Consider the following 15,421-nt stretch of genomic DNA (forward strand, 5'->3'; position numbering starts at 1 on the left):
GGTAGCTTATCCTAGTCAAACCCACTTTGGTTAGCACAGTAAAAATATTGAACTAATATTGCCATATAAAGAATTATGTAGAAAATAAAAGGATGAGGATTGAGAAATTAATCATATAACACTGGTCAGTTATTTAGACATTATTTTTAAAATAATAATTATGTGCATCTTATTTGGACAAATGTCTGTCCCTAAAGGACAGAAATTCAGTTGCTTTGGGACATTTGACAGGTTTGAATTTTAACATTTACAGATTTTATTATTATTACCTGTATTATCTGTAATATTATCTGTAAATTTCATTTAGTTTCAGATGGTTATTTGTGATTTTTTTCCTATTTAAATCAAAAGTTAAAAAGCATATAGCACACACCTCCCCATGGCAAGTAGGAGACTTTCATATCAGACAAAGAGAAGGAGAATGTCTCTTAATTAAGGCCTGAACCAAATACTTTATAAAATGTCAGTAGCAAAATGAATTAAGAATCCTATGCTAGAAGTTTATGTGGACTGAGGAGATAAAAGAAATACCTTAATCACCTACAGTGTGTATCTGAAGGCATTATCCGTTCTGGTATTCTGTACTGTTCTTTGTGTAGTTTGATCCATTCTGTTGTTGTTGTTTCCAATCAACTGAATCTGGTTTTACCAATAGAGGCCTATATGGTGTTGCTCATGGTCCCTTCATGCAACTGCCAGGAAGCAGTGCTTAGGAGACCCAACAGTAAACTGGTAAGGTTTCCCCCTTCTAGTTAGTTAATATTAGTTAGCCAGTTGGATGTCCACACTGATGCGCCCTAAGAACTGTATGCCCATGTTTGCTGTATGCTAACTTTTGCTCTTACATATTCAAAAAGGAAAAGATACTAGGTAAGAATTCTGCAGAGTCAGCAACACCTCTCCAACTAAAACTTTCAAAGGGCCTGACCGATATGTGCGTGCTTTTAAATGATGTGAATGGGAGTAAAATGAGCCCAAGAGTTATTTGGAAAATGGAAAGTTAATTTGTCAAAGTCAGGGGCTTTTCTTCTTGCCATCACCCCCGGATTACAGTTTTCTGTGTGCATTTTTATTTGATGAAACAGTTTTTATCTGGGATTAATTTTAAAGAAGGGTTCTATCCACCTGGCATGTGCTGTTTTAGTCTCTTGTAGCTTGCCATAATTTTCAGGAGGATGTTAAGGGGAAATTTATGATCAGCATGTAATTTTGAAATGACCTTTCTCTTTCTCCAAATTACAATGGATCATGTCTATGGATAGTATCAGATTTATTTCCTCCCCTATCTCTGCCTTTTTGGCTGCCCTATACTCCACTGATATTGCCTAATTTTGTCACCTCCCACCGTCCCAGGTAACACCTGTCCTCTTCTTCCTCCCCCCACTGCTGACAAGGTGTGCTGGTTAGCCAGTTGCTGGCCCCAAGGCCTCAAAGGCTTATTCAGCCTTGGCAAAGCCTCACTCCTTCACAGGCCTTGTGAAGTCCCCATAAAGCCTCACAAGGCCTCCAAAATGACTCTGTGCAGAGGTCACATAAGGCTCTTGTGACAGGCCAGCCACTGCCACAGCCAGATGTTCCTCATCATCAGCGGGACGAAAAGGATTGTGACAGTCATTGGGGTGGGGTGTGTGGCATGGGTAGGCAATGCAATGTTGGGTGGCCAATAAGGCAGATATACAGTAGTGGAAGATATAAGCACGTGAGGGAAGTTGAAGGATGCACCGCATAGTAAATGTAGATGGGCTGCCAAGGACCTGAATTTGATGATGTAGCAGCAGAGATGCTTGCAAGGCCCATAACCTTTAGGACCAGTCATAACCTAGTATTCATTCAGAGCTGCTGTAACTTCAAATGGTTAGGCCCAGAGAATGCTATTAAGTTTAAAATGTTACTTTTTGTAGTCCATTCAATCCAGTTCTTAAATCACTGTTTACTTATTGTACACCTTGCTGCGTATTACATATTTAAATAAAGAACATGACATTGAAATAAGCGTAATAGCAGCAATGATAATAATGATGTATGAAAGATGGTGAAGTATATATTCTGTATTTCAGCTCTATAAAATTCTTTTGACCCTGACCCTGACCTGAGGTAACCTCCCCATCACAAGAGCCATCGCAAGACTCAATGATGACTCACACCTGGCCCATCACAAGACCTACCACAGACCCTCACTTGACACACTTCCACACCTGAAGCTCTTACAAACAAAACACCGACACTGCCTCCCCTTAAACTCTGCTGAAGATGTTACCTAGCCTGGTAATGAAATATTCAGAAACCAACCCAAAAGCTTAGAGAACGAACTTTCATCCTCATCCTACACCCGAGCTACAGATATTTGCCACTATTGCAGTTCTTTTATATTATTGTGACTATTGTAATATATAGATGGGGATAGAATTAAAGGATAATGGCTTTTATTATATACCGTATTTTCTGGCGTATAAGATGACTTTTTAACCCATGAAAATCACCTCAAAAGTTGGGGGGTCGTCTTATACGCCCAAAAATCAGTGGGTGGCGTCTGGCGGGAGCCAGAAGGGCAGTCCTGCGCATGTGTGCACTCCCCGGCTGCTCCTTAGCAGCTGGGGAGTGCGCGCGTGTGCAGGACTTCCCTGCCGGCTCCCGTCCGACGCTCTTCCCTCTTGAGGCAGCATCGCTCCCCAGCTCCTAAGGAGTCCTCGGGGATGCTGCCTCAAGAGGGAAGAGCATCGGACGGGAGCCAACAGGGAAGTCCTGCACACACGCGTGCACGCAGGACTTCCCTGCCGGCTCCCATCCGACGCTCTTCCCTCTTGAGGCAGCAGCTGCCTCAAGAGGGAAGAGCGTCGGACGGGAGCCAGCAGGGAAGTCCTGTTCCCATCCGACGCTGCGCTTCCGCCGTGCGGTGCTGGCCGAGACGAGCCAGCAGGCAGCCGCCATGAGCGCGGCGCTGAGGGGCAGCGGCAGGACGGCCCAGCGCCTTCAGGACGGCCAGCAGCCCCATGCGCAGCAGCAGCCGCCGGCTCAGCAAGAGGTCCGACCGCAGGAGCCGCACCACCAGGCTGCCCAGGAAAAGCAGCCACACCGAGAGGCTGCACGCCCAGTCCAGCTCCATGAGGGGCAGGGCGGGAAGCCGACCGGGAAGAGGGACCGGGAGCCCGGGCCGAGCGCACCTCGGCCAACGGTGAGAGGGAAGCGGCACATGAAAAAGAGGCTGCGGGCAGAGCTGCCTGGCCCTGCGCCAAATGGGAGAAGTTCAAGGCCTGGGGGGGAAGCAGGAGGGGCGCCGGCCGTGGCGGGGTGGCGGCTGCCCTCTGGTGCTGCCTGCCGCCTGGGAAATGCTGCGCCTCGGGGGCCGGCAGAAGCACGGGAGCAGCGGGAGGGCCGGCGGGGCCAGTTGGGCCTTCGCCTCCTCTGCGACGGACAAGGAGGGCAGGGCATGTAAGTATTTTCCGGCGTATAAGACAATAAACCTTGAAAAACTTCTTAAAAGTAGGGGGTCGTCTTATACGCCGGGTCGTCTTATACGTTGGAAAATACGGTAAGTTCAAAATATAGTATTTATTTATTTAGAAAGTTTATATAGCTGCTACTTGCTCAAAGTGAGTCTAGGCGGTGTCAACACTGCTAACATCAGATGTTCTTGCTTTGACAAAAGATGAAGAAGCAGCTATTTCATATTTAAAACTTGTGTGTTACTTTTAGAGCTAGAATCAGTTGATGCTGGGGGGAGGAGGAAGAATGCCTCTCAAGGCTGTTCTGAAATAAGAAAAAATAAGAATTTGGCAAGTTATCTAATAGAAGGGAAAACTGACCCTTCAAACTAATTGCAGAATGTGATTAATGACAGCAATGAAAGGAGGAGAATTGTGTTTAATATTATTGTGCTAAGGGGAGGGGAATTCAGATTCCAGCTTCCAGCAAGCATTGCCGATGTTATAGGGCTCTAATAAAAGACTTTTAAGGTAAACAATGCCTCAGAGTCCTTTGAGGAGCTCACCCGTCGGAAACTTGACAGGTGGCTTATAAGCAATAAAAACACAGGCATAGAAAAAGTAAAAATACAAAACAATACATTCCCCTCCTCCCGCGCAGCAGGAACATATATTCAAATGAGCCATTTGATGGATTCCATCCCATTCTGGGTTCCCCAGGCCTGCTGGCATTCATATTAATATGAAGATTGCACAGCCTATATTAATTAACTACTGAAACAACAATTAATTAACACTAATAGTGCATACCTATAAGTACCTGCACAAAACTATTAATTTATTTATAAAAGCTATACACCACAGCAATTGAGCAAAATATAATATGGCAAAACATTTAAAACCTTCAAGATAAAATTAGAACAAAGCAGCTTACAGTCATGAAAATTCCTCAAGCTAAAAGAACAGTACTTTTCTACTTATTTAAATGGAACCACCCCCAGATAAATGTGTATACAAAGGATTTTCTAGATTTAGGAGAATCTTCTATAATGAATTTTTATTCTTAAGGGACTTACTTGGCTTATAGCAGTTCATTTATTTGTTTTTATTGCTTAATACACTGACAGATCCAAAATACTCTAGTTTTCATGATAATTCATTTTTTTCTTTCTACTTTTTACAACTACCATATGTACCATCTGATCTAATTCTTATTCTAATATCTATTCAATTAAAAAATTCAGTACATGTCACACAGTTTTATTAGTGTCTTTTCATTACTTAGTAATACATATTAAATACTAATTACTTATTGTCATTTTTGTTATTAGATATTCTTCAATTTATCATTACGAATTTGAAAGCCATATAAAGAATTACTAAGGGATAAAATTGGATTGTGTTTTTTCATAATAATTATTCGAATCCTAATCTAGATTCAAGATGCTGATTTATATGTATAATTTTAGAATTAAATGTCTTTGAAGAACCAGTAAGAAGTATTTTTGATTCGATAATTACAAGATTTGCTGTGGGAATTAATCCTGTTTAAATTCTGTTTAAATCAATGGGATAATTAATCATGTCTTAGTTTTCTGCAAGTCTAAAAGAAATTATGTAGAACTAACTTTATGCTAGATCCAACTATGTATGTACATATACAGTTGCAAGAAAAAGTATGTGAACCCTTTGGGATTACGTGGAGTTTTGAATGAATTGGCCATAAAATGCGCTAAGTCACAACAATAGAAAAACAGTCTGCTTAAAATAATACTACACAAACATTAGCTGTTGTCATGTTTTAATTGAACATAAGATGGAAACATTCACAGTGCAGGGTGGAAAAAGTATGTGAACCCCTAGCCTAATGACTTCTCCAAGAGCTAATTGGAGCCAGGAGTGAGCCAACCTTGACTCCAACCAGTGTGATAATATTGGATGTGTTGCTGACAGCTGTCCTGCCCTTTAAAAACACACACCTGTTTTGGGTTTACTGGTCTCAAGAAGCACTGTCTGATGTGAACCATGCCTCACAGAAAAGAGCTCTCAGAAGACCTACGATCAAGAATTATTGACTTGCATGAAGCTGCAAAGGGTTACAAAAGTATCTCCAAAAGCCTTGATGTTCATGTGTCCACGGTAAGACAGACTGTCTACAAATGGAGAAAGTTTAGCACTGTTGCTACTCTCCCTAGGCGTGGTCGTCCTGTAAAAATGACTGCAAGAGCACAGCGCATAATGCTTAATGAGGTAAAGAAGAATCCTAGAGTGTCAGCTAAAGACCTACAGAAATCTCTGGCACATGCTAACATTTTTGTTGACACATCTACAATAAGGAAAACATTAAACAAGAATGGAGTACATGGGAGGACACCACGGAGGAAGCCATTGCTGTCCAAAAAAAATATTGCAGCACTCTTGAAGTTTGCAAAAGAGCACCTGGATGTTCCACAGCACTACTGGCAAAATATACTGTGGACAGATGAAACCAAAATTGAGTTGTTTGGGAAAAACGCACAACACTATGTGTGGAGAAAAAAAGGCACAGTACACCAACATCAAAACCTCATCCCCAATGTAAAACATGGCGGAGGGAGCATCATGGTTTGGGGCTGCTTTGCTGCCTCAGGGCCTGGACGGATTGTTGTCATTGATGGGAAAATGAATTCCAGAGTTTATCAGGACATTTTGCAGGAAAACGTACGACCATCTGTCTGCCAACTGAAGCTCCGCAGAGGATGGGTGATGCAACAGGACAATGACCCAAAGCATACAAGTAATTCAACAAAACAATGGCTTCAACAGAACAGAATACGCCTTCTGGAGTGGCCCAGTCAGAGTCCTAACCTCAACCCGATTGAAATGCTGTGGCATGACCTTAAGAAAGTGATTCACACCAGACATCCCAAGAATATTGCTACACTGAAACAGTTTTGTGCAGAGGAATGGTCCAAAATTACTCCAGATCATTGTACAGGTCTGATCTGCAACTACAGGAAACGTTTGGTTGAGGTTATTGCTGCCAAAGGAGGGTCAACCAGTTATTAAGTCCAAAGGTTCACATACTTTTTCCACCCTGCACTGTGAATGTTTCCATCTTATGTTCAATTAAAACATGACAACAGCTAATGTTTGTGTAGTATTATTTTAAGCAGACTGTGTTTTTCTATTGTTGTGACTTACATGACGTTTAGAGCGCATTTTATGGCCAATTCATGCAAAACTGCATGTAATCCCAAAGGGTTCACATACTTTTTCTTGCAACTGTATATGTATAATATTGGTGCATTCATATAGATTTTCAAAATTTGGTCTTGTCAAATTCAAATAGCTTACGTGTATTGTAAATTGCATGGTATATTCATACCATGCACTGTAATAATAATAATAATAATTTTATTTGTATACTGCCCTTCTCCCGAAGGACTCAGGGCGGTGAACAGGGCAATAAATATTAAAATGCAAAAATACAAAAATTAAGAAAAGATTAAACAAAGTGCCCAATAACTTACAACAATAAGTTAAAATACGTTAAAACAATAATAAAACCCAAACCCATCAGGCCAGGCCGGCTTGTTCAAACAAGTAGGTCTTTAGATCCCGTCGGAAGGAGCGAAGGTCGGGCGCCATCCGGAGCTCAACCGGTAAACGGTTCCACAAATCCGGCGCACCCACAGAGAAGGACCTCCCCCTGGGGGCCACCAGACGACATTCTCTGACCGGTGGCACCCTGAGGAGGCCCTCCCTGTGGGAGCGCACTGGGCGGAGGGAAGTTGATGCCGGCCGCAGGTGCTCCCTAAGGTACTCCGGACCCATGCCATGTAGGGCTTTAAAGGTCATTACCAGCATTGCTCTGTTCGTAAAAGGGCCACTATACTTAATGCTTTTCTTACAAATATTTTACATTATACTTCTGGATGCAGATATAATTCATTCATTCATATAACTTTCTTAATATGAGAGAATATATATATTTCTTTCTGTTCATAACTTTTCCAGGTGACTTGGATTATTACTGGTTGGATCCTGCCACATGGCACACTAGAGATACATCCCCTATTAGCTCGGTAAGAAATCTCCCTCCATCCTTCCCTCCCTCCATCACTCCCTCCCATGTTTTGTTGGTTTAAATGAAACAATAATATTGTTTAATAGCCATTGTAATGTCCATTGTTCTCAATGTAACCCATATGAGAAATATTTATAAACACTGGATCTTAGGGTGTTTCCCATTCATGGAGTAAATGTATTCTGTTTGTAGAGGTCTTCAAAGGAAGTTCATAATACTGGAAGTGAACAAAATAAGTTTTCACTGATTCCAGCTCCTCTTACTCTGGAGTAAGAACTGTAAGCAGAAGTTTATAGGATGCTGCTATTGATTGCAGCAAAGGATCCATTGCTGTGTAGTAAACATACCGTATGTACGAAAGCAGAATGAAATACAGGTAGTCGTCAACTTATGAACCACAACTGAGCCCAAAATGTATGCTACTAAAGAAGAAATTTGTTAAGTGAGCTTTGCCCCATTTTATGACTTTTCTTGCCCCATTTGTTAGGTGAATCACTGCAGTTCTTTAATTAGTAGCACAGTTGTTAAGTGAATCTGATTTCCCCATTGACTTTCCTTGTCAGAAGGTCGCAAGAGGAGATCACATGACTCTGGGACACTGCAACTATCATAAATGGGAGTCAGTTGTCAGGCATCCAAATGTAAATCACGTGACCATGGTAATGCTGCAACGATCATAAGTGTGAAAATTGGTCATAAGTCACTTTTTCAGTGCCGTTTGAATGGTCACTAAATGAACTGTTGTAAGTTGAGGACTACCTGTATATTGGGATAAACATCATAAAGATGTGTAGCATATATGTCTCTCCAATCCAAATTCAGGTCCAAAATATGAACTATTTGATATCCAATTTTTCCATGATAGATAGATAGATAGATAGATAGATAGATAGATAGATAGATAGATAGATAGATAGATAGATAGATAGATAGATAGATAGATAGATAGATGGATGGATGGATGGATGGATGGATGGATGGATGGATGGATGGATGGGTGGGTGGGTGGGTGGGTGGGTGGGTGGGTGGGTGGGTGGATATGATTGAGTTTTGTTTCTTCACAATCCCATTGTTTAATTTTGTAAGTTTCACTTCCACCTGAGTCTGCTGTTCCTAGAACAGTCCTGGTGATACAGCAAATCTGACCTCTGATGGGTGTCTTTTGACACTGCCTTCTCCAGACATGGATTTAGAGGCAAACTCAGAAGAAAAAAAAATCTTCGCTTTTCATTTAACTGGTGAAATTTGACAGATATTTAAGCTCAGTAACTGATCATTTGCAGAAGTCTAGACTTTCTGAGTTACGTTGTCAGATTGTAATGTACAAAACGAACTGCAAACTGGCAACCAAAGGATCTTTATAAGGCCATATCTTCATAATTAAAAAACAAACAGCAATAAGAGAACAAAAGTTCAGAGGAAAAAGGACGGTGAGTAGGCTTATCCAAAGATTGAGCTTCAGGGAAAATATGAAAGGAATCAAACAAAACTTTTGAGCGCCTGCAAATTAAATGCAACAGTGCTCTCTGGTTACTTACTGCACTGAGCAGTATAGTTTTTTTTTCTTGAATTCTAGAAGATTTACACTTCACAGTACTGAAATGAGTTTAGATCCATTCCTTTCTGAGCCACGTGGAGATTCAATGAACAAAGCATTAAATAAATTCATTAACCTGGTTGAGGATAGAATGGTGTTATCTCCCATAAATTTCCTTACTAGAAGTGAAAGGAATTAGTTTTCATTCGTGTGTGTGTGTGTGTGTGTGTGTGTGTTTGCTGTACACTTTGCTGTAATAGGGATCTCTGAAATTGTCTTGTTAAAGATGCCTTTTATGAGCTGAAATATACTTATTAGGTTGCAAGTTGTTAAATATGATTTACATTTTTTGGTTAAACATAATGCATTGTTTTTTAATTCTGGAGATAGCAATCCACGTAAATAATGAGTGCAAGTAATAAAAGTAGGTGATCACTATAAAAGTAGAAACTCAAAGTCTTTAACACAAAAAAATTTCTCAATTCATTTGTTTTCCTGTATTTGTATATAATAGCATCCTGTAACTTGGCAACCATCTAAAGAGGGAGATCGATTAATTGGTCGTGTTATTCTCAACAAGAGAACAACTATGCCAAAAGAGTCAGGTGCATTACTGGGACTCAAAGTAAGTGCCTTGGACACTATACTGTATATCTATTTCCATTAATCTTTTGTAAGAACACTTGCCCTTGGCTGAAATTATTAAGTTCTTTTTAGCAAGGTTTTAAAGTAGTCTTATCATTTAAGTACGACCTTGAGATGAAAAAGAAGCAGAAGTTATTAATTTTTAAAGTTGAGTTCACACAATATGCATGGTTAAACTGTATTTTGCCAGTTTGTGGCTCTGTGTATTGTATGACCCAAACAGTGTGGCTAAGTTTTTGTATAGTGTATTGTTCAAATCTATGCACTTGAATTTGAATTGGTGCATTAGTTAATAATTGGTTAGCATTTGGGTTAAATATTAAATGGAAGTTGAAACAAAAAAATGTGATATTTTCTATAATTCTGCCTCTTCAAAGCACTCGGGGTAGGTACAAATTTATTTATAATTCAGAGATAGCCTGCAGTTAGGTCAGCAACCACTCTTTTTTTTCTCCATGAATTCCTAGTTTTTAGAAATATAAATATATAACTAAATTTCAGATTCCTTGTCATATAGGAGGAAAACTACATTATACCCCACTAAGGCTATATCTTGCCATTTTTAATAGCCAATCACATTGAATGCTCCATGCTTCTATTGGTCATGCACTGAGTCAAGAAGCAGTGATTTCTCTTTGCTGCCTTTCTAGATCCTCAGCCAAATAGTCTGAACTTTGCCTCTAAGAAGAGCTGGTAGAATGGTCTGGATTTCTATATCAGACATTAAAACATGTCTTTTTATGTCCCACAAAGAATGATAGGAAGTATGAATAATAATTACTATTATTCTGTACCATGATTGTCATCCTGAAAAAAATAATATATCAGTATAGGTATATTTTACCTTTGGAGTCAACCATACTGCAGGTTAAAAACTTTAAGGAAATTATGTCAAAATTTCTGTTGCTGTGTTCCTTAAACTTCAGCCCTGAAAGGCAATGGAACTCAATAGTGAAGAATGACCTTAGTGCTCATGGTTAAATTTTGGGATTGTAATTTTCACTGAGTTTGGGATATTTTTTTTTTTGCAAACATACTGCTCCATTTAATTGTGTTGCTACTAGGGACACCAACATACAATTTAACCAGAGAACTCACCAATTAACTTGATAGCTCATAGAACATGCAACTTTAATGCCTTGAGAAAACTAAAGGCTTAACAATTGTGAAAGATGAAATAACTGTCTAATTTGATGTCACAGCATTCTTGCCTCCATATATTCAACACTGGCAGAATATTCATTGAAGCTTTACTATATAAAGTATCATACCTAGCCAACTGTATAAAACTGGAAAAAGCTAGAATCATAGAGCTGATAGACCTTTGCCACATCACTTACTTTCAAATTGATGGATAGATACATAAACAAATTAGAAGATACTATATGCAAACACCACAGCAGCAATCTCTCCAATCTCTCTTAAACAATCCCCTAAATCCAATAACTACAAAAATGCAGAACAGGAATTATTTACAACATACCATGTAAAGACTGTGAAAGTCACTATCAGAAGATTAGCAGAATGCATAAGTGAACACCAGAAAGCAGCTTGATATAAATTCTTTAATTTCATGACACCTCAGCAAATTGAACCATAAATTCAATTGGAAAACTAAGTGTTTTAGATCAAGCCAAATCCAAGAAAGCAAGATAATTCATAATAGCTTGGTATTCTCATACATCAACCATCAGCAGACACAGAGAGACAAACCTAGTATGCAACTATTTAAAAAAGAAAGCAAAGACCCAGAGCATATTCTCCTTCCCTCCCTATCACATACCCAGCAATCAATACGCATATCAGTGAGAACAGAAACAATGAAAGGAACACTCTTAAGATGAAATAGTACAGCCAGATCAAGTAGGTAGGCCAATCAGATGGCACACACACAACTTTAAGTAAGATAGGTCAGACCAGCTGCTATACATAAAAAGCCAGGAAACTCCACTACTGTGATGATGCTTCCTATTGATTGGTTTAGATCAGGGCTCTTCAAACTTGTCCTTTTTATGACTTGTGGGCTTCAACTCCCAGAATTCCTCAGCCAGTGTGCCTGGCTGAGGAATTCTGGGAGTTGAAGTCCACAAGTCATAAAAGGGCCAAGTTTGAAGAGCCCTGGTTTAGATGGTTGCCCATCTTATCAGTTGCAACTCTGGGCAGCAATCATAAGGTTAAAAACCAACAGAAATATTGCCTGTTTTCTTAATTAAATGTTTGCAACGAACAATTTTCCTAGATTGACAAAGTAAACAGGTACGTTCTACTTCTGCAAGAACAGAAGTGCCTTTCAGTTGTTCAACAGGAAGGGTTCTTAAACTGAACTTTTTGCAAGTTTAAATAGTCACATGAACATGGATCTCTTTAAAAAAATCTATCTAAAGTATCAACTTCGCCCAAGCAATTATCTTCCTCTGAAAGATGCAAGGTTTCTGTGGTTATATAAGTGAAAGGCATTGAACTGAATATAGATTCCCATTATTTTAGTTAAAATGCAGTTTGGTATTCTGAAAGGTGGCATATTTATTTTCAGGTTGTAGGAGGAAAAATGACCGATTTAGGACGACTTGGTGCCTTCATTACCAAAGTAAAGAAAGGTAGCTTGGCTGATGTGGTGGGACATCTAAGAGCAGGTATCTCAGTTATGGGAATGATTTTGTCTTAATATTCTCAAAACCTGTATAATGCTACTGTTGTGTACTATATTTGCAGTTTCAGTGTATAGTTCCCTCCATACATATTTCAACTTACTAGGGGCAAGGTGAAGATTATCTATTTCAGCTGAACGCAGTTATACTGGTTAAATATATCTTTATTGGATGAACGTTTAGAAGTACTCTGTACACAAAGTAAAGATTTGCATATGCTAAAACTATTTTTATAATGTATAAAGTTATGTCTCTAAGAGTATATAGATCTGAGTTATATCTGACAGAAAGGTATAAAGAACTGGAAAAAATACGTATAATCTAAATATTGATACTACTCCAGTGTATGTGAACAAAACCAAAACCTTAATTCTGGACTAATTTCCATAAACGTTATATGAAAAAGAAGGAAATGACCTTCTCTGCACCAGAGGCTTGTTATAAAGAATAATGGGAAGCATTTGCAAGTCCAAGAGCTCTGCAAAAACATTTGCTGGGCTAAAGGAAGGAAACCATCAGGTTTTGCCTTGAGATAATAAGAAATCAACCAGCTGTGTTACAGTGGAAGTATGCTGCATTGCACTATAATATCAAAATGGCCAAGCTGCTCACAGCCTGACAGAACAAAATCTGAGACCTCCTGAGAAAATTAAATATTAAAATCACTTGGAAGAGTTTCAATTTTCAGCTGACCTCTTAAATAGATTTTAGTCTGTCTCATGTTGCCTGGTTAATCTTCTGCTCTTGGCTGGCTACAGTTTATTTATTTATTAAATTTATATGCTGCCCACCTCCCTGTTGAAGAGACTCTGCTGGACAGCTTACAATGTGATCAATCAGTGATAGAGAGACAGACAAACAGACTGACTGACTGAATATACTGATTAAGAAGTCCTGGTACTAGTACTAAGAAAAGAAGAATGGTATCAAATTCTTCCTCCTTAATAGCACATGCTGTGCTCTAACTACCTATACTGGCCCTATTGCATGTTGTGTTAACAGAACTGGGTGATGGCCCAGTTAGGTTTCCTGACATCTTTCTGCCAAGCCATTTCAATTTTGGTGACAGCTTGGTGTTTTGATGTCAGAAGATTGCAAAGTTTTATTGTCTTTGAATTTACACCCACAGATATGGCCTAGAAAAGAATCTAGCAATTTATATTTGTCTATGCATGTGTCTCTGTGAGTGAAATCATACAAAAGAATGTATCCTTTGTTTTTAAATTCCAGGTGATGAAGTTCTAGAGTGGAATGGTAAACCACTTCCTGGAGCTACAAATGAAGAAGTTTACAATATTATTTTAGAATCCAAATCAGAACCTCAAGTTGAAATTATTGTTTCAAGGCCTATTGGGTAAAGTTTGCTTTGCAATTTCTTTCTTAGACTCCTCCCCTTCCTTTCTCTCTGTCTCTCTCTCCCTTCTCTCTGATAAATGCAGGCATGTCATATAAAAGCATGTAACATTAACAATAAGATACACATTGGCACACTAAAAATATAAAGTAAAAAAGAATGAAGCGGCAAACTTAACATTGGAGTCTCAAGACAAAAGTCCTTGGCATCAAGTCTGGAAAGCTCCAGGTATAACGTTAACTATAAGGAGAAAATGTTCTTACTAATATATGTCATGTTTTGTATATTTTGGTACAGATCTCATCACCAGTTAGACATCTCCTGCTATACTGTTTCTTCAGATTTACTGAAGCTAATTTAAGATCCATTTATTTTAATGGATCTTTGGTAAATGTTACCAAGTTTGGATCCAGTCTATTTTCTATTAATTACCACTTCATTTTCACCTTTCCCTCTCAGTGTGCTAAATCAGCTGGGAAAGGATGAATGTTATGTTATGAAGCACACCATCGTGTATCTATCTGAATTGTTAACTGCAATATGCCCTTATCCTATCTAGGGTAGAACACTGCAATGTGCTATGTCGAGGGCTGCTCTTGAAGACTATCAGGAAGCTACAGCAAAACCCAGCAGCCCTCTTATCAATGGGTGAGGGCCACCATAATCATATACCATCAGTGTTGCCAACACAACATTGGCTGCAGATAATAATCAAGCGGTTATCATCTGTGCAGCCCTTAATAGCTTTTGCCTGAATACATTCAGGATTATCTCATAAAAACCTATCAACTGTTGATTCCCTCCTCCCCAATGAAAATTTGTAGAAGGTAGTCAGGAGAATGGGCCATAATGGCTCCTCCCCTTTGGAATTCCTTACCCACTTTTCTGTCATTTAGGAAGGTGGGAAAGACTTAAGCTTTTAATTCTGATTGCTGCTATTACTGGATGCTGGGCAGGAAGACCGTTTTACTCACTATATTCTTTTAGTGTTGGTGTTATTGTTCTTAATGTAATGCAGACATGTCAAACACAAGGCCCGGGGGCCGGATCCAGCCCGCGAAGTGGTTTCATGTGGCCCGCGAAGCCATCCTGGAAACAGTGAGGGAATGGCCCCCATTGCCTTGGCCCTGGCCCAGAGACCCTCCTTCTGCCAGAGACCCTCAGATCTGTCCCACTCCTGCCCAGGCCCCCATAGGCACCCTTGATGCAAACGATGTAGAGCTGGCCATGCCCACCTAGTAGGCCATACGCACTCTAGCCACGCCCACCCAGTAGGCCACACCCAGCCTGGCCATACCCACCCGGCCCCCTGAGGGCAACGGCAATGCTGATGCGGCCCTCAATGAAATTAAGTTTGACACCCCTGATGTAATGTTTTAAAAGGCCTGGAGACTTACGGAGGGTGGTAGTCTATAATAATGGCATTTAATTTAATTTAATTTAATTTAATTTAATTTAATTTAATTTAATTTAATTTAATTTAATGCCGGTTGAGCTCCGAACGGCCCCCGACCTTCGCTCCTTTTGGCGTGATCTCAAAACTTTTCTTTTTGAACAAGCTGGCCTGGTCTGATGGGTTGGGGCTGGGTTTTATAATCGTTTTTAACTTTTAATATGTATTAATTTATTACGGGCATTGTAGTTTAATTACTTTTTAATTTTTGTATCCTGGTTTTTATTATGTATTGCCCTGTTCACCGCCCTGAGTCCTTCGGGAGAAGGGCGGTATACAAATTAAATTATTAA

General features: G+C 39.6%; 1 protein-coding gene across 26 annotated transcripts in view; it reads left to right on the forward strand.

The window, feature by feature from the left end:
* RIMS1 (regulating synaptic membrane exocytosis 1) overlaps window positions 1-15,421 on the forward strand; it is a gene marked incomplete at both ends in the record, with an annotated part of 283,958 nt that overhangs the window by 171,645 nt on the left and 96,892 nt on the right. For 15 of the 26 annotated variants that reach the window (XM_083350596.1, XM_083350600.1, XM_083350607.1 and 12 more), the window contains 4 exons: window positions 7,427-7,489; window positions 9,543-9,653; window positions 12,207-12,306; window positions 13,552-13,675. In XM_083350596.1, the coding sequence (XP_083206722.1) occupies window positions 9,618-9,653; window positions 12,207-12,306; window positions 13,552-13,675 (260 nt within the window). Of the gene's footprint in view, window positions 1-7,421; window positions 7,490-9,542; window positions 9,654-12,206; window positions 12,307-13,551; window positions 13,676-15,421 lie in introns of those variants that run through there. The other 11 variants (XM_083350593.1, XM_083350613.1, XM_083350614.1 and 8 more) reach the window with 3 other exon arrangements.

This window comes from Vipera ursinii, assembly GCF_947247035.1.
Source record: "Vipera ursinii genome assembly, chromosome: 1".
NCBI classification, from domain to species: domain Eukaryota; kingdom Metazoa; phylum Chordata; class Lepidosauria; order Squamata; family Viperidae; genus Vipera; species Vipera ursinii.